This window comes from Zonotrichia albicollis, chromosome 1 (assembly GCF_047830755.1).
Source record: "Zonotrichia albicollis isolate bZonAlb1 chromosome 1, bZonAlb1.hap1, whole genome shotgun sequence".
In the NCBI taxonomy this organism is placed as follows: domain Eukaryota; kingdom Metazoa; phylum Chordata; class Aves; order Passeriformes; family Passerellidae; genus Zonotrichia; species Zonotrichia albicollis.
The window spans coordinates 126,495,753-126,523,704 of record NC_133819.1 but is presented as its reverse complement, the minus strand read 5'-3'; the positions used below and the strand labels follow the sequence as shown (position 1 = coordinate 126,523,704).

The window sequence follows — 27,952 nt, the reverse complement described above, 5'->3', positions numbered from 1 at the left end:
TTGTGTCTCACTCTCTAATTAACTAATCCCTTCACCATTCACCCTGTGAAGCCCTCATCCTTGTCGTCTCCTGTGTAGGGTTAAAGTCCAGCTACCAGACACTTCTGGCAACATTCCAGGAGTCCCGAGCCCCCCCAGGGTCTCGGTGGCTCAGCATCTCAGGACTGAGATCTTGAGATCCGACATCTCCCCCTTCTGTTTGCCCCAAGAAAACTTCTTTTACAATCTGATTCATGGCATCTGGGACGACATGGATGAGGACTAGGAGAGCTATTACAATATAAAATCCTAAACTATTAAAACATAAAATCCTACCCTTAAAATTCTTCTCCAAATGGGAGAAATGTCAAAGAGATCTGCCCTTAAAATTCCTCTCCAAATGGGAGAAATGTCAAAGAAATCTACCAGCTGATCAATATATGATCCTTTGTCAGTTTCCCCTGTAATAGGTAAATATACCCCATTGCCTATTGCAATTCAAGATCTCAAGGAGAAAACCTCCCAGTGTCTTTCGTCCTTATACAGAAATATTCAAGACCCCAAAGGGAAAACCCCCCCAGAGTCTTTCTGTTTCTCTTGTTTCTCTTCTGAGTTGTCCTTTGCAGTCTGAGTCCCGACTTTTGTCTGAGTATTCGTTTCTTCTTATATCTTGTTGAGGAAAATCGTTGCATAGAGTCAGACTCGTTACGAAATGATGCTGTAGCTCCGCTGAACCGATCCGGCATGTTGTGCACTCAGGGGTTACCTAGTTTTTGATTCAACTGACAATAGGGTTAGAACACACACGCCTCCCCGGGAGGGGAGAGGCTTGGGACTCCACGAGGGTTTTTTACCAAAGGCACCAAGTCTGGAGAGGGCCCCTCCTCGCCTGAGACGTCACCCTGGGTCTGGCCCGCCCCCGCCCGCGCTCTTTACTCTGCGCATGCGTGCTTTCCGAGCCGCCCTGTCTCTCCCGAGGTAATTTTTTCCTCTCCCTTTTTGTTCTGCCTCTGAATTTTCCCCCTTCGGTCTGCCCCTGACTGTCTCCTCCTCCTCCGACGCTGTGTGTGTCTGGCCTTTCGTCAGTGTGTGTGCGGCCGCCCCCGCCGGCACCTGCGCCCGCCGCGACTCGCTCCGGGTTTTTTGCGTCACAACCGCGCGCCTCCTGCGTCTCGGCAGCCTTTCTGGGATTGCACAATTTCCCTAATTTCGCTGCATGGGTCAGACGCCCTGGCGTTGGTTTGTGATTCTGCCCCGGGTTCTTGCGAGTTTTGCCCGCCGCGCGCGTTTCTGCTACCTTGCCGGCCCCCGGGGCCGCTGCACCCCCCGGCCCTGAGCTTAGCAAAGCCGTATCTGAACACGCGTCTCTTGTTTTTTCTTTACCCGCGCTCCCCGCCTGCTCCGCCGCTGCCTGGCTGCCGCGAGAAAGCGCCTCCCCCGGTCCCCTCTCTCCCCCCCCCTGCTCCCCCTCCTCTGCTCCTGAGTCCTCCATGCTCTCTGGGCTTTCAGGACGCTTTTTGGGAGTTTCCCAGGGTTTCTGGGTTTTGGGACCGGGTATTTTAATAATATTTCTTGCTCTTTTTCTCCAAGAGCATTTTCCTCTCGGCCTCTTAAGGCCAGAGCTAATCTTTTCCGGAGTCTTGCTCCCCCTCTTTTGAGGCCCCCCCCCCCAGACGTCTGCTGCGTCTGTTGGGTTATTTCTTCCTGGCCTTTTAAGGCCAGAGCTAATTAATTTTTTTTTTGTGTATGTTTGTGTCACACCTTATAAGGTGGACAAAATTTCCCGTTGTTCCTGGGAAGGTGTGCCTCCCATGTTCTTATTTTTCAGGCTTTCTTACCAAATCTCTTGTCAGAGCAGTCTGGACGTCTCGGTCACTGTCCAGCAGATCACGAGAAGTGGACCCAGGGTGCCTTCTGGTTCCAGTCCGGGCTGTTCTGCTACGACTGTCTTCGGCAGAAACTGAGAGATGGAATTCTCAGTGACTGCTGGTTTTTTTTTTTGCAGTCTCTGTTGGCTTTTTGTTTTCTTCTTCTCTCTTTTTTTTTCTTCAGGGCTTTGAGAGTGGTGGTGGTGCCCCCCCCCGAAAGGTTGTGGTGGTCAGAGCTCACCCAGTGGAAGCCAAATGCCGGTTTATCTCCCCGAAAGGTTTTGTGGTGGTCTCTGTCCGCCCAGGGAACGCCAAATGTCCGGTTTATCTCACCCTGAAAGATTGTGGTGGTTCTGGTCCGCCCAGGGAACGCCAAGTGTCCGGTTTATCTCGGCTGTTTGTGGGGCCTGGAAGGCCCGGGGGTGGCCTTGGGGCAGCCCGCGTGTTGAAGGACGAGAAGAGGCTTCAGTTCTTCTTTCTGGTTTTATGTTTATTAATTGTTTATCTAAAAGATGTTCTTTCAGCCTAACAAAGATCCGCTCAGCAGTCAGCCATGGGCACACTGTCTCTGCCCTCCCGGGCAGCCACGTATCTTTATACCCATTGTGACGTATACAATATTTATCATTTTTCCCCAATACCATCTACTCTTATAACTCGATGTACTCTCAGCAATAACCAATCCAAAGGTGCCACCGTGGCCAAAGAAGATGGAGGAGAAGAGGAACAGAAGGAGGACAGGACACACCCCAATTCCTCCATCTTACTCCTCTAAACCCCCCTGTACATAAATCCTAAACCTTGTGTCTCACTCTCTAATTAACTAATCCCTTCACCATTCACCCTGTGAAGCCCTCATCCTTGTCGTCTCCTGTGTAGGGTTAAAGTCCAGCTACCAGACACTTCTGGCAACATTCCAGGAGTCCCGAGCCCCCCCAGGGTCTCGGTGGCTCAGCATCTCAGGACTGAGATCTTGAGATCCGACAGTTCTAGAGTCAGGAAAAGGTTGTCATGAGACATGTCTAAGCATAACTCGGTGCCATATAAAAAGCATCTTTTTTCTTCTGGTGGAAATATTTAAAAGCCCCAAACTGCAAGTTTATCCAGCATCATCAAAACAAAGTGATACTAGGATTGAAGAGTCCAGTTTAACAAGCGTCAGGCAGAGTTACACTGATGCTGCCCAGAGCACAGGATGTGCACAAGCAGGATGTTTCCAAGACAAGCATTTTTCACTGTCATGTAACAGGAAGGCTGAATGGAGCTCTGTAATTGGCTGAGTTCTCAAATGTAATTCTGCTTAGCTGGATAAATCAGCCTGATGTGTACGCTATTCCTACTTAAGAAAAAGAGAATTTTTTACATGAAGTCTTTCTGCAACAGAACAGTGCTTGACACTGAAATTAAAATTCAGGAAAGCTAGTGATGTTCTAACTCAACTGGCAAAGCTTCTCTTTGTCCTTTTATACCCTTAACCTCCTCCTGACATTGAGAAAAATGGTTTTCAGTGTAATTCTCTTGTGTATAACCCAGATCTTCACTGTTTTCCTGCCCCTATGTGTATGACTTGTGCCTTTTCTGTCTCATTAAGCACATCAGAACATCTAACCCAGGCTGGAATTCTGGTATGGCTTGCAAATAGCACAAACTGCAAAGCAGGGCAGCATGGCTCTGGAGAAAGAGGAGGCATGGACGTGGGAGTGCTGAACTTGGAGTAATAATTTCAGTCCTCTGAAGTCCCTGCTAGCCAGAGCTGAACCCTTTGGCTTTGGGAGACAGGGACCTCACCTGTCACATGCATCACCTGTCAGGAAGAGATCACTCCCCACAATGCAGAAACCTTCAGCATGGGTCTTCCTTCTAGCAGAGGCTGATCAAAGCACTGGCCTAATACATGGGATTCTGAGATCGACTCTCAGCAGTGGCCAAGTCTCATCTATTTTAAGGGAAGTTAAAGGTTCTGCACCTTAACCCTTTGCTAAGCATTCAAAAGCAGTGCTCCAGCCTGTTTTCCTGGTTTTCAGCACAATCTTCATGGAGACCTTTCCCCTTTTTAGCCCTTTCAAGCTCTTCATGGAAACCCTAAAGGCTTGCTGATTCATACTCAGCACTTCTTTGACTTGAGGATCACCAGAGTGCCAAATGAGGTTTGTCCCCACTTTGTATCTGAAGATAGGTATTGTATTTCCCTCTGCTGTGCAAACAAGGAACCTGAGGAAGAAAGCAATTACATGATTCATCCTAATTGCAAAGTAAGTCTGTTGGTGCAATCCTAGGGTTACTGCTGACCCCCTTGACTTGTCAGCAGGCTAAAATTAGATGATATGCTGATCCAGTGAGACTTTTGCCTGTACAATACAGGAACTTTTTCTTGGGATATCTCAACTGGATTTCAAGTAGGTTTAAATATCCTTGCTTATAAATTATTCGCTGCTTCTAGATTTGTGATATTCCTTTCTGATAAAAGTCAAATTGAACACACTAGGATGCTTTCATGTTTCATGGAGAAACGGGTCTCTGTTTTCCCAATCACATGTGGATTAATGTTTTTTCATTGGGAAGAAAACACAGCTGCCACAGCTATTTTATGGAAACGCTGAGGATGACTATGAAACGCTGGTTGGTTGGTTGGCAGTTAACGTGGGTTTGTCAAGCATTGTTCATCCAGCAAGCATCTACTGGGAGAAGGTTGTACATTGACCTTTCAAGATCTCATTATTGCTTTGTATTGTCTGAAAAATCAATAGATGGATGGATGGATGGATGGATGGATGGATGGATGGATGGATGGATGGATAGATTAGATAGATAGATAGATAGATAGATAGATAGATAGATAGATAGATAGATAGATAGATAGATAGATAGGTAGATAGAGCAAGGTTAGAAAGCAGCTGCTACATGTGGCAAAACAACTGGATCTCTCCTCCCAGATTTCCTGTGGCTCTTTCTAGGCATTTCTGGTGACCAGGTTATGGGGTGGATTCTTTGTGGTGTGATGGAGTCTCTCTTTCCCCCTCATTCTGCAGGATAAATACACCTGTTACACAGACGAGCAGGGGCAACAGGCAAGAGCTCTACCCTATTACAGCAGCTGCTTTGTGCATTTAGAAGAAGTCTTGCCCTGAGAAGTTTATTTTTTTGTGTGTGGATGTGCATTAGGAATTTAGAAATCTTGCAGCACAGCTTGTGGGATAATTGTAAACTTAACAAAAACATCAGGAGCTTCCTCTTGGATTTTAATTTGTTAAGGAGATAATAATTTGCATGGGAAAAAAACAGATGAGAAAACTGTCTCACTCTGTGTAATCTTTTGACTAAGATTCAGTTAGATGTTTGTGTGCCTATAGAGACATTGCTCCTGCTTAGGTGTACAAAAGCAGCCCAAAAAATGTGTTTCTCGTAGAGATAACTGCAGAGAATGACCGGTCATATTTGACTTAGTTATTCCTACCTAGATGGGCCATTAAAAATTAATTTAAGAATGCAGCAAAATTAATGTGCAAAGTAATGGATGATGAAAGAGCATAAAACAATCAAAAATTCAGCTCAACTTTGCTGTGACTTAACCTGAGAAACAGAATGTGCAAATAATTGCTTTCATCTATTTCTGTTGTCAGCATGCTGTAGTTCACTAGGGGCATCCTCTGTGAGACAAGTTTCACATCTGAGTCTAGAAAACCACAGAAAGAACATCTCAACTGATTTTACTTTTCAAATGACGTGCGTTACACAAGACTCACGATTATCCAAAGGTCACAGGACAAGATCTCTTCTCTCAACAAAGAGGCTTCTATGCTCTGCTCTGGTGTAGCAGCTGTTGACTCAGATTTCAGTTTATTCAGACACAATATGTGCTCTAGACAGATTCTCAGGCTACATAAATTAGTGTCTCAACTTGTTATCATTTTCCCCCATCATTTTTTCTCTCCTATTGTCTTCTTTATAAAATTTAGTCCTTTGTGTTCAACCACAATTGTCTGCTACAATACAATAAGATCTGTTCTCACATTAGTGCTGTTACAAACCTTTTCCAGACTACTTGGTTCACACAGGGGGATTTTTTTTTTCCTAGCTCAGTAAACTGAGTTGACTAAAATATTTTGCTGACTGCTTGCAAAGCATTGGGAGCTGAAGGTTTTAACCTGAGAAAGTGCAAGGTAGTATCTCCAACCTATGTTTATCTATGAACTTCTGAAACTGCATTACAGCTGTAAGAGGGTGTCAGTTCAGATGGAATTTCCTGTGCCAAATAAACCCTCTCCTTGGTAATGCTACCTTTTGAGATCCAAATCCTCAATAAATCAAAGTGGTGGCTTTCACATGAACATCAACAGCCTCAAAACCAGCGCTGCAATACCTGCCTGTAGACATGTCCCACATGCTCCCCCTAACCCAAAGCAGCACTGACATTACCTCACAATGACTGACGTGCTCTGAACCCTCACAGGGTCTGGGAGACAGGCTTGACTGAGGAATCCCTCTTGCAGTTCAGTGTCCTCAATGTGTTCCAGTGACATCCAGCTTGCAGCTGGTCACTGCAAGGCACAATTCACTGACCCAGTATTAAACTTTTTCAAAATGAGTATTTTTAACAGACTTAAACCTTTGAGGTTGGTCTTAGCTCTTTGTCCTGGCCTGATTGTGTAGAGAGGGGGCTGGTAAACTGCTGCACGATGATCTGCTTCTGAGCGCCTGCATTAGTCCAGAGCAGGGAACAAATCTGGGTGCCAAGGTGGCCATAGACAGGGGAAGAGAACAAAAAAGAAGCCAGAGAAGCAGCCAAGAAGGTGGGTTAGTATTTAAAAGAGCATTTTAACTCTGAACAAGTGGGTATTTGTGACAGGAATGAGAAGAGTGGGAGGATTTCACCCCTGGTGTTTGAGCAGCACTTGCAGGCAGACCATTTCCTCCAGCATAAGCAGTAAGACTGAAATCAGGTCCTGTGAGACAACTGCAGCTTTCCAGCCTGCTGGAGTTTCTTGCTGTATGCTGAACCCAGAGCTCCTCCTGGAGGTCTGCAAAGTCCCAGCCCTGGCGCTGATGGACTCACCACTGCTGCTGGGCAGCAAAGCAGCCACACCAGGCACTCCAACACCCCATAAACACACAGGGTACAGACAATAGGTGGCTATGGGGTAATACAACAACCCTACACACGCCTATACATCTGCAGTCCCAGCTGAGCTTAGTTTGTTCAGCAGCTGCACCAAGGTCTCTTTAGTAAGCTGAGTACAAAAGTAAAGCTAAGATAGAAAGCTGGATATATTTATAAATTAAATGTATCTGAACACTCCCTTTACTCCTAAAGTGCAAGTTTAATTTTTTGAGGACAGGGTGCTAAACTCAGGGTAGAGTTGGGGTGTCCATGTAAATCCTGTTTGAACCCACAAAAGACTCCTTTCCCCATAAGACTTACATGGTGAAAGCTGATGTCACAGCAATGGGAATGGGAGGCACTGACACCAGTTCCATGGGAGCAGACCACCAGCTCAGACAACAGGTATTTAATCCAATACCACCTATTTGATTAAATGACTGCACTGGTCAGTACATTGACTGCTCAGCCAGAGTACAAACTCTTAAGAGAGACATCACAGAGAACTCAAATCACAGATCCTTAACTTGCCTTTCAGTCTAGGAGAGCTGGATGCCTGTCCTTTGAGAAAGCCAGCTGAGGGGCACCTACACTGCCCTGCTGCCCTAAACAGCCTGGGTAGCAGTGGCTGCTGAGACAGCACAGGCTGTAAGGGGCTGCGTAAGTGTCAAGCCCAAACTCCCCAAGATGGTATTTGCCCAAAGTTTATCTTGGTAAAGTCAACTGTAGTAAACAGCAACCAGGGAATTATCAGAAGACTTCTAGCTGCAGGGGGAAAAGTCAGCCAGCATACATACAAGCAAAACATGAAAACACAAGTGTAGTGTGCAGGAGAGGAGGGAGCAGGGCAGCACAGGGGCTCTGTGACCCTGCCAGACACAGTCATCTTAGGTAGGCAAGGCTGTTCAGAAATTTCTAGGCACATATTAGCATTTCATAACTACATTATCTAATATTGATCCCAAGAGTGTAGTGGTGACCAGGTAATCACATGCTGATAACAAAATGAACCATTTAAACTACGATCAAGGTCACATAAAGCAGCTATACTTTTCCTACACAATATACACCTGACTCAACAGTGCTATGAAGGTCCCCCTCTGCAATGGGGACAGATGTGAGAAAATATGACAGCTACCTGAAATTATACTACTTGTAATTCTTAAGATGTGCTGCTAAATAATTTTTGAGACTAAATTTTTCTCCTTATGTTTCTAAAAAAATGACATAATTAAAATAATATAAGCTCTACATCATGAAAGACAGTGAGATTTTCTAAATATTTCCCCTGCACACTCATCCTGTTCTTCCACCCCCCACAGCTGTAGATAGCAGTGCTTGTTCCACAGCACTTCCTTGGCATTTTGTGACAAAGCCCTTAGGACTCACAAAGAGGAAAAGAGAAGCTGCCCAAGCAATTGAAACCTTTCCACACCAGATAATGAATGGTGGTCCTAAATCACTGCTCCAACATTTCAAACATACATGTAAATATATGTGTACAGTAAAGGTGAGACACTACACATACAGACTTTAAAGAGATTCTAATAAGGTGAATGAAAAAAATGCCTTCTGGATTTGTCTTCATCCTTGCCTATCATATTTTTTTCTTTTTTATTTTTAAAAGACCTGATCATTCTTCCTTTCAAGTAAGGCCTGGAAAGTGAAAAACACATATTTCTGGAATAATGATAAGATCTTCAGGTCAGAGGGGATGAGAGGGAGGTGCTTTGGATATATTAAATTTAAAAAAATTCTTGCAACACCATGGTTAAATGTGAAGGAATGCAGCCCAAACACCACAGCTTACACTGGGGTGGGGTTTTTAGTTGGATGTTTTTTAAACCAAATCAACTTCAAAGAATTCTTGAACTGTAACTGTCTGCTGAAAGATTAATACATCAAAAAATGTTTCAGAATATTCTCATATCCTTCAAAATAGCACTATACCCTAATGACAATATAAGGAGGGTACTTACAGTTTTGCGTGATAGGAAAAGAAATTTAATAAAATCATGTAACACAAACATGACACCAAAATATTTATTTACAGTGTGCATATATATATACATACATGAATTATATTTACTTTTTGTTAATATTTTTCCCTCTTTTTAAAGTTATCCAGGCTAAAAATGTCTAAGCTTGTTAGGAGAAAAAAAAACAATCCCAGAATAAATAAGCAACAAGAAAGGAAGTCAGTTATAGTACACCATCTGCTGCACAGTCCTCCTGTAAAATATGTTCCAGTTAATAGGGTGCATTTACAATAACACATTGACACTATTCACTCTCAACTGCTTACACACTAAACAAATACCATCTTGGCATGAAGAGAGGCATATGTTCAGTAAGAAAGAGCCATTTGTCCCACTGTTATCTGAATTTACACAGGAAAGAGCCACTCCCTCAGCTGAATTAAATCCCTACAACCCTTTTCCCTTGAAGAAAACTGGTGTAAAAAAAAATATATGGCAACAAACACTCCAGTTACGGAGGTCCAGGGAGCATTCTCCTTTCTGTACATCACTACAGTGTTTCTGAGTATAATTTCACCAACCTCTCATCCTGGCCTGTGAACTGGTACATGAGTCTGTCTTTCATGACTATACACAAGCTTTCAGAGCAGCTCATCTGAATATTCAGTTTCATTTCTTCACCTTTCAAAAGTCTTGTTTTTAAAGTGCTTGGTCTGAACATTAATAAGCTGAACACACCTGAAGCCTCTTCAGGGTCAGCAATGGGCCAAAACATTGCTGGTGGTCAGCAGTCAAATGCTGGTTTGCAAAGGAGAAGATCTCTACAGGATTATTTTGCCTCCAGTGAGGGGTGCTCGCATGGAAAGTTCTTATTCAAAAACAGCAGCCCTACATTTTCCAAAGCAGACTGGAAGTCACTTTAGTTCCAAAATGGAAGCTTAGAGACCCATTAGGTTGTAGAGCACTTTGAATATGCCAAGTGCTACCTACATAAGAGCTAAGCATTGTTAAACTACTAATTCAAACAAGAACAGAGGCTGGGAGCCAGCTTTTCCAAACTAGCTATGGGACTGTGTTGGCTTCGCCTCATATTTAGAAATGCCAGAAGTGTCCACAAGCACACTGCCAGCCTTGCACAGTCACACCCCCAGTGTGTGTTAAAATGTTCTGTACACAACTCAGAGGCCTGCATAAACTGCACACCTTGAACACAGGATTCAAGCCAGAACGGTTAGTAAATGGATTTCTAATAACTATGAATATTTGCTATTTTACTAAATATTCCTGCTTTCAGGTAGCATCTCATGCTGAATTTCAGCAAGCGTTAAAACCAAGTAGCATTTTGTTAGTATTTGGTTTCTTTCTCCTTGAGAGTTCAAAATTTATTTTTAAATTTAAGGCAGCAGCGTCTTTCTTTTTTTTTTTTTTTCCTGTTTTATTTTGTATTTAAAACAAAAATTAAATAATTCCAGATTTCCTCTACTCTCAACAAAATGGGACAATTTTCTTGGTACCTCCAAATTTTAGGACAGAATAAACACAACCTGTTTTATCCAGTAAGAAAATTATCTGAAGTGGCAAGGCTTGATTCAGCTCTCATACAGATACAATCCAAAAGCAATTCCTCCACAGAGAATGGAAGTCCTGAAAAATTCAATCTCTCCAAAGGGTTTATACATCTTGGGCTTCATCCATGGGGCTCAACTTGAAAGGCTCTGAGCAGACCATGTCTAGAAACATGTATTTGCTTATACTTAACCTAAAACCCACTAAGCTGAAGGTTACTGAAGCGTGCAGGAGAAGGGGTCAGTCTTCTGTCGCTAAAGATCTACAGAAACCAAGTCCACCACTATTCCCCAGGTGGTTCAGTCATCACTAAATTTAAATTAATTTGAAAACAAGAAACCTAGATGAAGGACTCTGCTTCCTACACCCCTAGGAACTCCACACTGTTCTACGATTTCCTTGTGATTGACAGCAGGCTACTAGCACACAGTTTAAGACTTATTTAATACTTTGTTAATACAAAGCAGCCTATTTAATTTTTGGGCTGTATTTGAACAGCCATCTCTCCATATATGTAGTAGCTTAGCACTCAAGAGTGGCATTTTTTCCTTAGGCTAAAACACGGTCAGCTGGACAGTAACACACCAACTTTACAAGTAAGCCAGAATCAGCTTTTAACCAGGGTTTAAAAAGGCCCTGCAAATACAACACACTGGTAATATTTCAATTCACAAACTGAGTAAGAGAAAAGAACCAGATGCTCAAAAATTAAAGCTATTTTGAAATTTTGTAACTAAAAATGTGTTGTTAATTTTCCTTTCCTCGATCACTGTAATTCTGTAACCTAGTCAGAAATAGTCCAAAATAAATTCAAGTTGACCTATAGAAGTGCATGGGACATTTAGGCCAGTTAAAACAAATAACACATTCCACTTCAATAAGCCTACAGAAGAGCTTCCTCTTAGTATCTAGGACACCCTAAGTTGCTCCAGGCAGACTGTTTGAATCTTCATGTCCAAATGAATAGTTATTAGTTCTTGGGCTCAAAGAACTTGCAAGTGAGGACACGTATTGAGCTGTTTTGCTAATATTTAAATAGTCTGAACAAAAAAAACCCTCTAGTTATAGAACCCTGATGATTTACTTAACTTTCTCATTTCAAAAATGAATCCAGCTTTGAGCATAAGTGAGGCACATGGGTTTTACAAACCAAGAGATATGGTAAGATAGTGCCTATTAAAAACTGATACTAATAATAAAACAAATCTCTTGACGAGGCTGAAAAAAAATTATGCCTGAAGGTTTAGGCAACTATTTAATTCTGGTTTTTAAGCTAATTTTGTAATATAGCAGTAACATGAGTCTCGGCAAGATGTGCCATAAAAAACCCCAGCCTGTATGAAATGCAACCACCATCAGTATGGTTATAAAACAGCAGTACAGCTCCTTACATTCTGCACTGTAATGTTTGGTGTTATAGAAAGACCATGATCTTATGAAGCCCAGGCAGCCAGTTTCTTCATTTCATCTTCATCCTCTGCTCTTTTCCTGGTTGATGCTGCAGATAAAGAGACAATAACCATAAACTAATGTAACAATCAGAACCATTCTATCTGTTAGCATGAGGACCTGCATAGTGCTTTTCTGTTTGAAGAGCTCAGACCAATTTACTGAGTAGGAAGCTGAACATAAGTTATGTAGGAATGAAGCCCATAAGAGATGTGACTATTTTGCCCCATCATTATTTTGTATAGAGCCCTGAAGTTCACAATATAGGTCTGATGTCACTCCTACTGAAAGACACAGAAAAAATGTTTCATTTCTAAAGGTTGTCACAGCCAGAAAAGGCCCACAAGAATGCTGTCATTTCTCTCACTACCATGTAAACAAGAAAAGTGACCTATCCTGGCCAGCTGCACATCCTGCTACCTTTCCAAATAGTGCTGAGAGGTTCTGCACATGCAAGTCTCTGGATGAACTCACCCCATTTTAATGGGTGGGGTCATTTATTAAATGGAGAAAGACATTCCTGAACTTGCTTTGCTCAGGTGACATCAGTTAACTGCTGTGGTCACTACAACAACAATTCCCAGCTCTGTATCAGGTCCTACACACACTTCGCACCCAAGTCTCCTATCCCACATCATCTGCATTCACTACACTAAGACCTCACCCAAACTGTCTTCATTTGCTGACCTGCAAACTAGATGCCCAAGAGCCAAGGTTCAGCCTCAGGCTGCCTCCTCCATTTGTGGGCTGTGCACATCAGGACTGGCATCTCTCCACCCACCAGTGAACACTGTTGGTGGGTCCAACACCCTCCTGTGCACCTTAGAGCAGCCAGCTGGCTCCCACCTGAGGCAGCCATGGGGCCAGGAGCCGCTGTCTCGAGGGAACTGCAACCACCACCTTCAGGGACTGGGGTGGGAGAAGCACTTGGGGGACCACAGCTTCAGTCCCTCTTCTGCAAGAGTCACAGGTTCACTGTGTGACTGGGGAGGGTCACTATGCCTTGCTTCACTGCAGTTTCCTCATCTTCAAAATCAACATGCATGTCCAATTAGAAGCATTATAAATCCATCAACTGGTCTGACTTTGCTGTTGCTGTGTAACAGTAAGCAGGAAACATAAACCAGTTTTTCACAGCCTTGAACTATATAATTGTAACCAGCTCATCTTGCCTAAAGCAGCCATACAGATGGATGTAGAAAATTAAAATAGTGAGAAGCACATGGAGATAGTCTGGGTTTAATAAAAATGTCAACTGGCACAGCTAGATCTGGAAGACAATGTATGACAATGTATGTATGTTCTTCATCATAATTGGCCAGACTGAATATTCACTGTTTTTCTAAATCCCTTTTTTTTTTTTACTAGCTGTTCTGCAGCTGAATTCAGTAATGAGGCCACAGTCTCAGCCTGAACATTTTAAACTGCTTCTCAGGATCTAAGTGTCATCTGCCAAAACACATATCATAGTATCTGAGTTGAGCTGGTCTGGGTAACCTGTTCTGTAGCAGAAACCATAAGCCACCTGTGTCACATGTGTGCTGTCCTTACCATCAAGTATTTATATTCTTTTACTAATGTCAGTACACAGCAAGTCTTTCAACTGACAGTGAAAAGTGTAGTAAAAGTTGACTGCCTCTGGCTGAATTCAAAATAAACACAGAGGAGCTACAGAAAAATCAAACTACAGCTTATACCAGGAATAAGCTGTTCAGTACAAAGAAAGCAAAGGAAGGAACCTATGTCTTTAAATATGCACTTCCCCATGCCTCCTTCATTTCTAATTAAAATTCCAGTGGAAAATATCAAACCACTACCCTGCAAAGCTGGATCTTTATGACATAAACATTTGGAATCTAGGTCAGACTCTAATTGAAAGAGACTAAGGATTTAATTGCCAAAAAGAAGAAAAAAAAAAGGCAAAAAAGATCAGTCCTCAAGGTTGGAGGAGACTCCAATGAGTAAGAGACTCATCAGTATATTTGCAAGGTCAAGTTCCCCAAGTTTGTCACCCCAAATCTACAGAGAATTTGGTCCTAAATGCTTTCACAGAGCAAAATGGAATCCCACTCTGCTTTTTCTGTTAAGCAGATACAAAAATAGGAAAAGGAATTTATAACATTTGAAAAGTTATAACAGAGTTAAATACATATCTGAAACCCTCTCTTCCTCTCCCCTTTTTCCCAGCATGGCTTAATCATGAGAAATGTAAAATGGCAAGCAGGCACTTTACCAGGGCGAGAAGGCAGCGATGTGGACGGAACACTTGGCAACCTGACATCTCTCATTCCCTTGTTCAGTTCTTCTTGCTCCAGTTCTTCTAATTCTGCCATCAACTCATCCTAAATTAAAGGAAAACATTATTTACAAATTCTGACAGTGATTACACACAAGAGCACATTAAACCACTGTGAAGCAAAATACTACTAAAAAACAGTTTACACCTGAAAGAACATATCAAGAAACAGCATATTAAATGTGCAGTTTTTACTAAGTATGGGCAAACTGAACACTGAAAATAGGACAATGAAAGTTAGAAACGGGACAAGAAATAAACTTAAAACTAACAGCAGTACAGTACATGCTAAAAAGTCAAATACGGGAGTAAAAAGTCTCTCTGTTGTCCTCAGGTTTGTTCCTAATCTACAGCCTGTACTCTTCAATGGATTCTAACTTTAATGTGCCATTTCTCCTATTTTAAAAGGCAAACATCTTCCACTGGTTATAAGGCAGATTGTGACTAAACATTATGCTCAGCCCTCTCATGTAAGTCCAGGATTATACGTGATTTCAAAGCAGCACTGGAACCAAAACTGTCCTCCTGGGTCCTGTTATTCACTCTTGAAGCATGCAGCACTCGTGGGCTTTTAGGTGCAGAGGCTGATTTGGACAGTGATCTAATCCACTTGTACAATGCTAAAAATAAAAAGCCTGTATGCTTTTTAAAAAGCAAGGAACTTATTCCTCAGCTGAAGTTTCCCAAAGAAAGGATGCTAAATGCTACATATACATGGAGAAACAGACCTTTGCCACGTTGATACAATGGTTTAAAAGAAGCAATGGGCAAAAACAATGGGAGAGGGGTGGGGTAAATGTCAAAAAAGTAGTAAAGTAAGAGCTATTAGATACTGAAATGGGCTTTACCTACACATTTATACATTGTTTATCACCAATGTAGAAGTTAAAATGATAGTTGCATAGCCACCACAGGACTTTACACCTACATTTACTTTCTCATGGTTTTATAATTTAAGGCAAACATACACTATGCCAACCCAGGGAGAAGGAACTCTAATGATGCTTTGCCTGCCTGGAGCAGGAGAAATCACATGCTTCCATGGTCTCCTTACAGCCATGGCACACATGTGAAGAGAAAATGCATCCAAATGCATGGAAAAAACATCCTTAAAAAAATTAAATTAAATTTTACCCTTTAACACTAACCAGCTTATATCCCAGTCATTGATTCTAGCACTCTTAAGGTGCAGTAGCCTGCAAATCAGGTTTCCCAGTTACTGCCAAGGGCTCGAAGTATTAGACTCCTACCAAAAGCTGGTACAAGGATGCTCCGAGAGACAGGGGCTTATTTCCCAAACAGGAACAATGCACATCAGCTTCAGCTGGTATCTCTTAGGAACTTCCAGGTCAATCTACAACATGCTTACTAAGCCTAGACTCCAAAAAGTTAAGCACTGTTGAAAAGTAAGACACTGTACAGCTGTGTGGGGTGGGAGGATATTTTTCAATTGTTTGAAGCTCAGGCCAAATCCCATTGCTTGTGCCAGTAATGCCTAAATGTTTCTTGGAAAGTCTATTTACATTCAAAGGGGAAATACAGGAAAACAGGTAATGGGAACAAAATACAAAGAATCATTATTATTTTCAACAAATTAGAACTGTTGAATGAAACTTCCTCTTCCTCCCAGTCAAGCAAATATGTGCAATATAGCCTTCATATTTTCCTTTGCTGTCCATTTGGGAACATAGGAACAAATTAGTTGGGAATACAGGGAATGGTTTGAGTATTCAGGACATTCTTCAAATGATTCTCAGTGCTTGGCCATTTTGAAACAAAATTGAAAAACAAAACAAAAGTGGTTGTGATATTGAGCTTGACACCCATCTCTGCAGATTACAAGAATTTTGAGCAACCTTGACCCTTGAATCCTCAACTATGGTTGGATCAGAAATAAATTATATCCTGTTTAGATGTACAAAATCAAATCTGGGAGCACAGGATGAAAGCTACTGCAAAAAATTTTGAGAAGGTCCTAAATGCCTTGGGGGGCTTTCAGGAGAAAAGATCATTAGAATGAAGCCTTTTTGCCTCCAAGAGGTATTACTTCTACCTATCAGAGCTACTTCTGTGGTCTGGGCAACAGGTAAAAGAACCTGCATCTCAAAGCACTAAAAATGACCTTAAAAAAATGGTCCAAATATTCATAATTATGAACAGCAGCCTGTCCATGACATAGGGACATGCACTTAAGTCAAACGGATGTCTATTTTGAGCAACAGAAAATTACATGTTTCAGTGTCCACCTGGAGTAGTACAAATTACATGTTTTAGTGACCTTCCTCCCAGGCTCAAATGAGAACAGTAACTACAGGAATGCAGTTAAAAGGCTTTTCTTAAAATTTATACAAAAATAAATTTTTTTTTTCTATTTTTAAATTTACAGATTTTGATTTAGTACATTATATGTCTTACATATAATTATTTTATTTAACTTTTATATTTATAATAAATTATATATAATTTATTTTATATATAATTATTTTATTTAACTTTTATATTTATAATAAAATTATACAATTGTCCTAGATAGGGTAAGCTAGAACCAAGGAATTTCACATCCATACTTCTTGAGAAACAAAGCACTGCACAGGAGAATGATTATGGAGTTAAAACTCACAGGCCTGAAGTACTAACCTCATCAAACTCATCACCAAAGGTGGCTCGGTTTGAGATAGCATCTGAAATTTCCTGGGCAACATCTTGCTGTTCAGTGATATCTTGCATCAAATCATCGATTTTGTTCAAATCCCTGGCAAGGTAACATGGAAACATTTTTTAAAAGATGTATCATTCAAATCCTACAGAACACACTCACTTGAACAGACCCTGTTTTCTTTTTATGCCCATGACTCTACAAACAGCGGAATTCACGAGGAATAATTTTCCTCACCCACACCCAGTCCAGCTACTTCCATGCTGGGGTTAAAACAAAAGCCAAACTGCAGCAGAGTGTGTCTCTCCCTCTCTGTGCTCCTCACACCTCTGCCAGCCAGTCACAGCCCATGGGCAGATCCCCCAGGTCAGCATCTTTACAGGCCTTTTGGTACTTGAAGGGGCTTTATAAGAAAGATGAGGATACACATTTACATGGCTTGTTGTGAAGGGCAGAGGGTAACAGCTTTAATCCAAAAGAGAGGCAATTTAGATTTGATTCAAGGAAGAAGCTTTTTACAATGAGGGTGGTGGAGTGCCAGCCAGCACAGGTTGCCCAGAAATGCTGGATGTCCCATCACTAGAAACATCCAAGGTCAGGTTGGATGGACTCTGAGCAACCTGATCTAGTTGAAGATGTTCCTCTTCACTGCAGGGTGTTTGGACAGGATTATCTTTAAATGTCTCTTTGAACCCAAACTATTCTATGATTTTATAGATCTTTTTTGATGTTAAGCTTTCACCAGAACTAGGGAGAACTTAACAGAATTGTACCCCATTTAAAGGTTTCCCTTTATTGTTAACTTCGTTATTGTTTCAGTTCCTGTTTATTTCTCCCAGAACAACCCTTCTGATTTAACTCTGTTTATTCAGGCAGAAAAACACCCCTTGAAACAATATAGGACAAACAAAAAAAAAAAAAAGAAAAAAAAAGAATTTTTGGGGGGCGTGGTGGGGAAGAGAGGTGCATTTAATTAGTACTTTGAGTCCCACAGTCCAGCTTATGGATTCTGAGGAAAAGTGTCCACATAGTTTCTATGACTAGATTTTCTTCTAGACAAACCAAGGGCAGAGGCCATTCTCCACTGCCAAGACAGACTGAAAAAAACAGATCTCACCCGTTAAGTGAACTTCCTTCTAGATTTACTGTTAGGAAAAGATATTTCTCTGCCAAATATAACACGGTAGCACTAACAGCATTCCTGACATTCAATGCCTGAACTAAAAATGAAGTCAAAACTATAACTTGATACAACAGTCTGTAGTAATGGAATAATTTGAAAGTGGTTAGTAAGTTCAACTTGGAAGCTACTAGAAAACACTTACATATTTTCATGTACTTTTTTCATAGCTTGTGCAGCATAACCCATATTCTTGAGCACTTCTGTGTTGGTGTGGGAATTTTCCAATGCCTCTCTCTGGAACTCAATGGTCGAAAGTGTCCCATCAATTTGATTCAACTGTTTCTCATACCTCTTTTTTCTCTTCAGGGCTTGTAAGGCAGCTGGAATGGGAAGAGGCAAATTGCATTGTGTGTTTTCATAGCAAATGCAAGGACAAGTGGTTCAGCACCAAGCTGACCTGCAGAATTTATAATTCTCACCCTCCTACCTTACTATGAGGCAGACAAACTTTGACCACACCAGGTGGGCAGCCTGTTAATCACCAACAGGCTGTTGCATGAACATGCTGGGAAGCCACTTTTAGATTAACTCCTTTTAGCACCACAAGGAAAAGCAGCTTCCTCCTCCACTGTAGGAGATCTTGAACTCCATCCTGTGCACACAGGCAAGGCAGGGAAGATGGGAAGGAAAAAGAAAAACATCAGAGAGAAGTCAGAAGGGAGGAAGCAGAAGAGAGAATAAAAGAATAAGCTGCAAAATGTAAGTAAAACCTAAAGAAGACAGTGTAAGAAGATCTGCCATGAAAACCAGAACTCCACCAACGGTGCTTTGTAAACTTTGTCTCCGCAGCAGTAACTGTGAAGTGCAACAGAGGGTTCAAATGGCCCAGCTAGGCAGAAGGGTTAGATCAGAGGAGGATTTGCATTTCTCCAGCTTTTAGCTCATCTATTTCTTAACAGTCACTTAGGAACATGATCTTTAAACCTTAGAATTTAAAGACACTAAGAACTTTGTAGACCTGGGCACAGTCAAATCCAGCTACACCCCATTATCTTTGTATATTGTCGAGATTAGTCTTTTATATTCACCAAGTTATGAGCTGTGTACTCTGCCCAGAGTAAATCATTACCAGAATAAACGCACGTGACAAGAGTGAGGTGAAAAGAACTTTCTCTTGGCCTCAGGGTGTGGAACACACACAGTTTTGCCACAAGCATTTCCTGATGACAGTCCTTTCCAAACTACCCATGTGCCAGGCTAAAAATCCCACCAACCAAAACAAGAGACTGAGTTAACCCATAGTTTGGCTTTCAATGCTATTAGCACCCCCATTCTTTCCCTTGTCTCCTACATTTAATTTTTTTAACAGATTCAGAGCCTGCCAGCCCCAGCAGTGCTGCAACCCCCCAAACTCAACCAACAGCAGCAGCTACTGTTCCAATCCTGTATTTTAATCCTGTATTTTATGCCCATGTGTAATAACACTGAACCTTGTCACTGGGGTACACAACTTTTCAAATGAAATTAGGATTCCCCCAAGGAGGGCACAAATATTTATGAATAGTAACAGCACACTAAAGAAGTTAATGCTTTGTTGACAAATGCTTGAATCAACATGATCAATATTGCTCATCACGAGCTGCTCAAGGACAGGCATTCACACAGGCTAAGATGCCTTCCACCACCTGCAGTGAGATGTTTCAGGACAGCAAACCACAATCCCAACAGATTAATCACAGCACTTAAATCCAAGATTTTCCCAGGTTTTGGGGGATGGTTCAAAGATCATGCATATTCTGAAGAAGTTGCACAAATACCAAATGATGTAATGCACATGGCAAATGTAACAATTGTAAAATTCTCACTGGCAATTCTAAAATACTTAATTTTTATTTAATCCCAAACAATGCTTACCTACTTATAATTTCCTTACTTAATTATGCTTAGTGTTGGGAGAGTTAAGACACGAGCCACTTCCTTAGCTTCCATTGGATCAACTGTAACCCTGGACTCTTAGGTTAGGAAGCTAGAGGTTCCAGACAAATGTAACAGTCTGAAACTCTGCATAACACCAGCTGGGCCAGAGAGGACTCTGAGGACCTGTGGACACTGAGGAGCACTCAGCTGGAGCAGGCATCTACCATGGGGCAGTCTTTCTAGTCAGTGCTCCTCAGAAAAGGGACTCTGCAATGGCGTTGTTATTATTGGCTGCTCACACAGAAAATGGGTTTCCTCAGTTACACACAAAGCAGTTTTCAAAATCCTGAAGATCATCTAATTAAACCACACCCAAATCAAGAAAACACAGGAGAAGCTACACTCTGCTATTTCAGCTATTCATAAGCAGCTTTTCCTAATTATTGTGGTGCAAGATATTATCTTCATTCTCTTTGCTTTTACCAGTGACTTACAGAATAAAGCAGGAAATAAATTAATTCTCCTTCCTTATCAACCAAAGCAGTGTAAATTCTCAGACCACCCTATATGATTTTCGTGATGTGTGTTAAATGAATGCCCTTTATTGCAGAGTATTTTGCTACAGCAGCTCCTATCACTAATTTATGAGAATTTCCTTGTTATTTGAAATCTATTTTCCTATGTTTTACAAAGTACCTAGAATTTTTAGTGCTTTTCTACTGTATATTAGAAGCATTTTAAAACTTGTGTGCAAGTTTTACAGAATTGAAATGCTTCTGTTTTATAATGCTACCACATTCTAATTACAAAACTGGAGAATAATGTATCTATTAAAATATAATGAAATTGAGTAAAGAACACAAACTCACTTCACTGAAGGTCTAAGAATGGCACTGAAAAATGGTGTTCCCCATTCCAAAGATCTCAAAGAAGGAAGACAGCGGGGAGAGGATGAGTTTGAGCAGAGGTAGCAAGAGGTAGTTGAGTCTGAGGAAGCAAGTGTAATTAACACCAATTCATTCAGGAAGAGGTGGAGGGCTTCTCAAGGACAAAAAAAAAAAAAAAAAAAAAAAACACAAAAGCAGACTCATACACTTTTTGTGTTCCAAAAAAGCCAATTCAATTCCTGAATTTTTTAATGCCAGCACTTGGCTGGGCTTTAGCACATTTCCTGAACTGAATCCAGTAAGCAGGATACAGCTCATAGATTAGGAACCACTGTTTTTAATATGAGTTTTTATTTTATAGTCAAGGTGTCTGGAACAAAAGGAGACTATGATGTCAGTTTAAATTTGCATATTAATGAACTCCTTTTATTAACAAACAGAAGGGTGCTTTTCCAATATTGCTACAATGCTGACACGTTATTAAGGAAGAAGAAATGGCAAGCCGGGCAATAAGTATCTTGCCCACAATGAATATCCAAATTTCAAAAGGAAAAACAGAAATAATGGTATAGGAAGAGTTGTGCACCCTCCTCATGGTTTCATGCCAGATCAGACTGAAAAGCAACAGTGCAGTAATACCACCTTTACCTGTCAAGCACACCACCAACACCCATCCGTACAGAAAGCACCAACAATCTCATCATCTTCTGAAGCAGAAATAAAACAATTGTCTAATAATCCTTATAATTCCCATGAGAAAACTACTAAAGTAGGAAAAGAATAATTCTTCTGAAGATGTAACACCACTGTGAAAATACCAGGTATCACTCCTGGATTCAGTTCACACACCTCCACCTCAGGCCTGCAAGGGATTCATGGACTGCAGCTTCTGATCTCTCTCACTCCAGGGACAACCAAAGGCAATGCTGCTGAGGCCATAAAAATCATAGGACCCTAATTAGGCTCATTATCAGCACTCATAGTCCGTAATGCCTTGTGGAGGAAGCCACAAGCCACTAGCAGTTACAACTGAGGAGCTAAATCAATGTGAAATACAAAGTTGTGTTTTGTGTCAGGTACAAACAGGCGATGTGTGTAGTTGTAAATGTGAAATGTGTGAACCCCAACAATGGGAGAGCTGTGAATTCTAATAAAAACTGAGGAAAATAAAGCATGGAAAAAGGCCTTTGAACTTATCTTTTGTTTGCAATTAACCCTGGTTGATTTAGGAGCATTGGAATTAAGGTGTTAAAGATGTTGCTTTTTGCTTGCATTTAATCCATAAAAAGCTCTGCAATAATAATCTTTTGAAATATAATTTTAGAATATTACTTGTATCCTTGAAACTATAGCTTTGGAATATATATAAAGGAAATATGCTTATCTCATGCCTTACTGAAGCAGAGAAAAACAGCTTGAGAAAGGAAGATGAACATCACCTCAAGGGTTTATGGTTTCCACCAAAGGGAAGCTGGACATCACTGTTATGAGATTTATAGTCTCTGCAATTAAAAGGTGGACCCACATCTGGGGAGCTGGACCCCACCAGATGGGATTAGTCTTTCTTCTTTCGGAAACTGGACCATCACCATCTGGGGATACTCCTTTGAGATACATCCTGAGAAATTAAAATCACAATAGTGTATAGAATTGTGATGTAATAATTTGGAATAAAAATTGCTGATGAGTAAAAGATTGGAAATAGAAACTGCTGAAAAAAGCTGATGAGTACCCCTATAAATACCTGTAATCATCAATTATCGGTGTGCAGTTGGAGGGAAAACTTCCCCCACTGTACCCAGCGCTGTATTGCTCATACTTTACCATATTAAATAATAAATTGATTGCTGCTTGAATATTGGCCTAGTCAAGCTTCTTATTCATAACATCAAGAATAATAAAGAGCTGGACCAGTTATAAATATTCCAGTTCATGGCAAGACACTTGAAATGTGATCATGAAAGTCAGGAACAATCTCTGTAACTTGCAGAGCAGACACACCAAGGGCTTTCCCTTAGGTCCCTGCCAGAACCCTCCTTCCCAGCCTGTCCCACTGCCAGAACCCTCCTTCCCAGCCTGTCCCACTGCCTGCCGTAGGCGTGGCTGTCCTGTCCCCCACAACACGCCCCTACCGCACCATTGCTTGGCTTCCACAGCCTCCTGGTCACACCCAGCTCATTCAAAAGGAATGCTACACGGCTACATAAGCCCTGCCCAATCCTAACACACAACATATTTAGCAGCATCTACTTGTGAAACCCTCCCTGTTATTCCCACTTTCTTCGTAGGTTTTGTCTTCAGTAGTAACTATGTGGTTCTTTATGGATAAGATTTAATCCTATTCTGGATGGCTTATTTTAACTTAATTATTTTTTAAGGTTTTTAAAATATTTTTAAGGTCTGTGAAACAACGCACATTCATGTGTATGTTGTTTTCACAATTACAAGCATGCTCCAGAAAACACACTTCCTTTTAAACAAAGTTTTCAAATATTCAGTATCACTTCCTGTTCTTTAAATTTTCTTCTATGTCCTTTAAAATAATGGATAAGAAAAGCCAGTATATAGATGGAATTGGCAGCTATGCATTGGCTGAAACTGAGAAACCCCTCAAAAAAGCAGAGCAAGAGATTTTAAACAAGTTTGTTCCTGGAATGAAGAGACATTAGAATTCAATGCTAACTGTGAAAAAAATATTGCTTCTCATGACATAACCTTTTCAGGAGGAATTTCAGCATACAAAAAACCCTGAAGTGGTCTCGCTAATCTCAGATATTAATGGGGAATGCTGGAAATACATCACATCAAAAGTATAGCTTATTTCAGATTAGGTACAGGAACTGCAGAGATACTTCATCAAGGAAAAGCCAGGAGTATTTCAGTGATGTTTCACATCTATGGCATAGCTAATGCATTACAGCTTTTAAATCAAGTTAAGGCTACTGATGTCACATGAAACCCATTCAAGAGTCATATGAAGTCATGAGAAATTGCTGGTGCTTGAATCTGCTCTCTCTTGTGTAGGTGCAACTGACTCAGACTCATATACCTAAAAAATCAAGTGAGTTCATGCCAATTTGCTAATTTTCTATCCCTAGATACATCTTACTCCAGTTGCAGGCAGCCCTATTTTAGTTTCCATAGGCTTCTACACAGATGCAACAAAGGAAAAAAACTACATTAAAATTACCAGTGATGTCCCTCCAAAACACTCAATTGGACAAGGCAATGTAGATTAAAACCTTTATTCACTCACTTGTATGTATGTTTACATAATGTTACAACAGGTGGTGGTTAGCACAGATTTTCTCTGAGCTATACAGTACTACACACTAACTAATGTCAATGTAAATCAATAGTAATTAAACTGTAAAGCAATTGGCATATCAGATGAAGATATATTATTGGGGATTTCAGTTCACTGACTATCCTGCTAAATTTAAGCACTTTGGCACAGTGAGGTTATATTTTAAACAATATATGGTTCATATTGTTACTCCTCTGCCCGTACTTAGGTTATCCCATTTTGGTTTTAGAACCATTTTTGGCATGAGTAAAAACTGCCCCACTGCCCTTTCAGCCCTACTCTTGCCTCTTTAATGTTCTTCACTGTAGGTCCCCAAGCAAATGACAAAATCAAAGGCATTTATTTCCAACCACAATCAGCTCAACACTACAATGTGTAATATGACTCCATGAACAATTTAATAGATAAAAGACTAGGGCAATGGCATATTGAACAACAATCTTCAGATATCGAATGCTGCATGTCTGAAGCAAAAGGCCAACACACACCTGAAACCACCATCAACCAGCTGAGTTAAAGATTAAGCAGATCCACCTTTTCCCAACAAATTCTCGTTCCTGTCTGTGCCCCACTCTCTCCTTCCTAACCTTCCCAGGTTGTATCCTAACCTTCCCTCTGACAGTCTGGATGTGCTTTGGGACCCTCTGGATAGGGTAGGTTGTATCCTAGCCTTGCCTCTGACAGTGTGGATGTGCTCTGGGACCCTCTGGTTAGGTTAGGTTGTGTCCTAACGTTCCCTCTGACAGTCTACATGTGCTTTGGGCCCCTTTGGATAGGGTAGGTTGTATCCTAGCCTTGCCTCTGACAGTGTGGGTGTGCTCTGGGCCCCTCTGGAGTGAGGATTTGCTGCAGTGCTAACTTGCATTTCTGGCACTGATAAGTTTGTTTAGGCAGTGACGTTTGGCATAGCACTCATCTAGCTACCAGGTCAACTGGATAAGTGGAACTTAAACCATCCTGGGTAAAAAGTATAACCTAGACAAAGAAAACCACAATATTTTACAATGTCCAGCTTTCCGAAACACACCCTTCAGGGAGCTCTGCTAAGGGAAAGGAAGGGAGCAGCACAGGGGCAGGAGTGAGGCAGGAAATGCTGCTTCTTTCTGCAAATGTGCCAGCTTATATTTCAGGTTTGGGATGAAGTTCCAGAGCAGTATGTCTGGATTTAACCAGGAATTGCTACAGTCACAGTAACCAACCTGTTTGCTTGTACCAGCCCTGCAGCTCAGGATTTTGCACAATGAATTCAGCCCCAGGAGCCACCGGGTCACTTTGTCCCAAAGCAGATTAGCTTCCAGCTGGATCACCTTCCTGATCTAGCTCACTGTGACAGTACAGAGGTGCCAATACCTGGACAAAGGACCAAGAGACACTCCAGCTGAAGCCAGGGGAGTATAAAGTGACAACTGGGACAATTGTAACAGCTCCCATCCTCTTGAGCAGCTGTCTCAGTTAAGCTCTCAACTGACTTTAGTCCCTCAATTGTGGCCCATCTTGACCCACAATTTTAAATCCATTTTAACTAAAAGTTAGTTTAGTTAAACTGCCTCTTGATAATAATTATTAAATGTAAAGTATTACAAATACATTAGAGGGCTAACCAGGACACCTCTAATACATAGCTCCACATAAGTTCAAAACTACAGGGCATTATTGTTTAAAATACTGATTAACAGAACAAGCAGGCAAAAGACCTACTTTTTTGTTACATCACAAATCTTTACTTCAAAATATTCTTCTTCTATTATTAAGCATTTAAATTAAAATACAGCTCAGGCAAACAGGCCTCCATGCGACTTCAGGAAGTAATTAACTTGTTTCTCTGAGGCCTGTATATCCCCAAGACACTGACTACCATCATGTGCTTACCAGGGCTGACAACATCAGTATACACAGGAGCACTAGTCACTAATGCTCTAAGCTATCATTCTTTTTTTGGTTGCACATATACTTCTTACATTATTTGGACAAATCAGCAATGGGGATAATGTGCATTGATTTGTGAATATACAGGAGATCCACACATCCTTCACGTCGTTCACCACCTGCCCAGCCAATGCTGAGCTCCCAAACAGCGATTCCCTCCCGGCTGAGCAGCAGTGCTTTGCCCTCCGTGTACCCAACCAGTACCGTGCGGTACAGAGCACGAACAGGAGAATCGCACAGGAAACCACAGGCAGTAAATTTGTGAGGAATAACAAATTCCCAGCCCGCTATATGAATCCACAGTTCCTTAAACACTAATCGATGCCAAACCACCATCCTGCCTGGCGTGTGGTGATACTTGCTCGGAGCCCAGGGCCGAACCGCACTGCACACCTGCGGTGCCGGGTGACCCGGCCCAGCCGAGTGCTCCCCGTACCGAGGGCGCCCCAGCCACGGGAGGGATTTAACCGCGCGGGGCCCGGCCCGCACTCACCTCGCTTGTTCTTGGTGCCGTGCTGCCGGGCTAGCGCCAGCTCCCGCTCGATCCGCGTCTCCAGGTACTCCTGCTTCTTGCTGAGCATCTCCTCCGTCTCCCGCAGCCGGGCCAGCGCCTCCTGCGGCGAGGGACCCCTGCGGCCCTTGGAGCCGGCCGAGCCGCCCCCCTTGAAGAACTTGGAGATTTTGCTCATGGCGGCGATCCCAGCTCGGCACCCGCCGACGGAAAGGTCCGGCCAGGCCGGTGCTCAGGAGCCTTCCTGCGCAGCACACGCCGTGACAGCGCTTCCTCGGCCCACGGGCGGCGGCGGCACCGCACCTGGCGGCGGGGCGGGCCCGGGGGCGGCTCCGCGGAGCTGCCGCTGCCCTCAGCCAGCGCCGGGCAGGGCGGCGGGAGGAGCCGGCGAGCTCCGCGGGACAGCCGCAGGATCCCGGGCCGGACCGGCGCTGCGGAGGCGGCTGAGAGATTGTGCTTCCCCCCTACTTTTTTCCCGTGTCACAGAATGGCAGAATGCACAGTGGGTCATCTGGTCTAACCTCCCTGCTCACGCAGGGTGATCCTAGAGCACATGGCACAAGACTGCATCCAGGCGGCTCAGTATCTCCGGGGAGAGAGACTGCACAACATCTCTGGGCAACCTGTTCGATTGCATGGCCATCCACACAATAAAACTGTTCTTCCTCGTATTCAGGTGGAAATTCCTGTGCATCAGTTTCTGCTGTTGCCTCGTCCTGTTGCTTGGCACCACGCAGAAGAACCTGCCCCAGCCTCTTAGCACCCTCCCAGAAGATGCTTATAGGCATTGGTTATGTCCCCTCCCAGTCGCTTCTTCTCAAGGATGAAGAGGCTCAACTCCCTCAGTCTTTCCTTCGAAGGGAAATAATCAAGTCCCTTGGAAAATGTTGTAGCTCTCTGCTGGATCGTCTCCAGGAGCTCCATGTCTCCTACTGAGGAACCCAGAATTGGAGACATGCCGCAGGAAGGTGTTTCGGGAGAGCATCACCCTCGGGCACAGGCGTGCACACGGGTCAGGGCTGGGAACATGACACTGAAGTCTGAAGGAATGTGTTTTTTTACAAAAGTGGTGGGTGGCGCCGCTGAGGAAACCTCAGTGACACCAACAGGTTGCAGATTGCACGAAGTGCTTCGGAAAGCCGGGCTGCCTCCGCTCTGCCTCCGGGAACAAGGCACTGCCCCAAGGGACGTCGCAAATAGCGACACAATAAGACACAAATCATGCCCTTTTCCGCCTGGAACAGCCCGAGGAGCACCAGCCGCGGCTCTGGGCCCACTGAAGGCTGAGGCTTGGGCCGACTTGGGCTGCTCAGGTTGCCCTGAGCCCGGTGAAGCAGCCCATCCTGCCGGCATCCCCGCAGCTCCGAGCTCGAGGGGCGGGCTCAGGCTC

General features: G+C 42.5%; 1 protein-coding gene across 1 annotated transcript; it reads right to left on the bottom strand.

Moving 5' to 3' along the window:
* Window positions 1-10,298: 10,298 nt before the first annotated feature.
* Window positions 10,299-27,908, bottom strand: CHMP4C (charged multivesicular body protein 4C). Its single transcript, XM_005479412.4, has 5 exons — window positions 26,545-27,908; window positions 18,217-18,394; window positions 16,873-16,987; window positions 14,173-14,281; window positions 10,299-11,988 (listed from the first exon to the last, which is right to left on the bottom strand). Exons 1-5 carry the CDS (start codon window positions 26,738-26,740, stop codon window positions 11,924-11,926), a joined length of 663 nt encoding a protein of 220 aa, XP_005479469.2. The 5' UTR covers window positions 26,741-27,908; the 3' UTR covers window positions 10,299-11,923.
* Window positions 27,909-27,952: the final 44 nt, after the last annotated feature.

What these genes read in the sequence shown, in the direction of transcription:
- CHMP4C (XM_005479412.4), bottom strand. Translation starts at nt 26,740, where the DNA reads ATGAGCAAAATCTCCAAGTTCTTCAAGGGGGGCGGCTCGGCCGGCTCC. An exon ending in AAAAAAGTACATGAAAATAT is followed by an intron (nt 16,988 to 18,216) that starts GTAAGTGTTTTC and finishes TTACCTTGCCAG; the next exon opens with GGATTTGAACAAAATCGATG. An exon ending in TTGGTGATGAGTTTGATGAG is followed by an intron (nt 14,282 to 16,872) that starts GTTAGTACTTCA and finishes CCTTTAATTTAG; the next exon opens with GATGAGTTGATGGCAGAATT.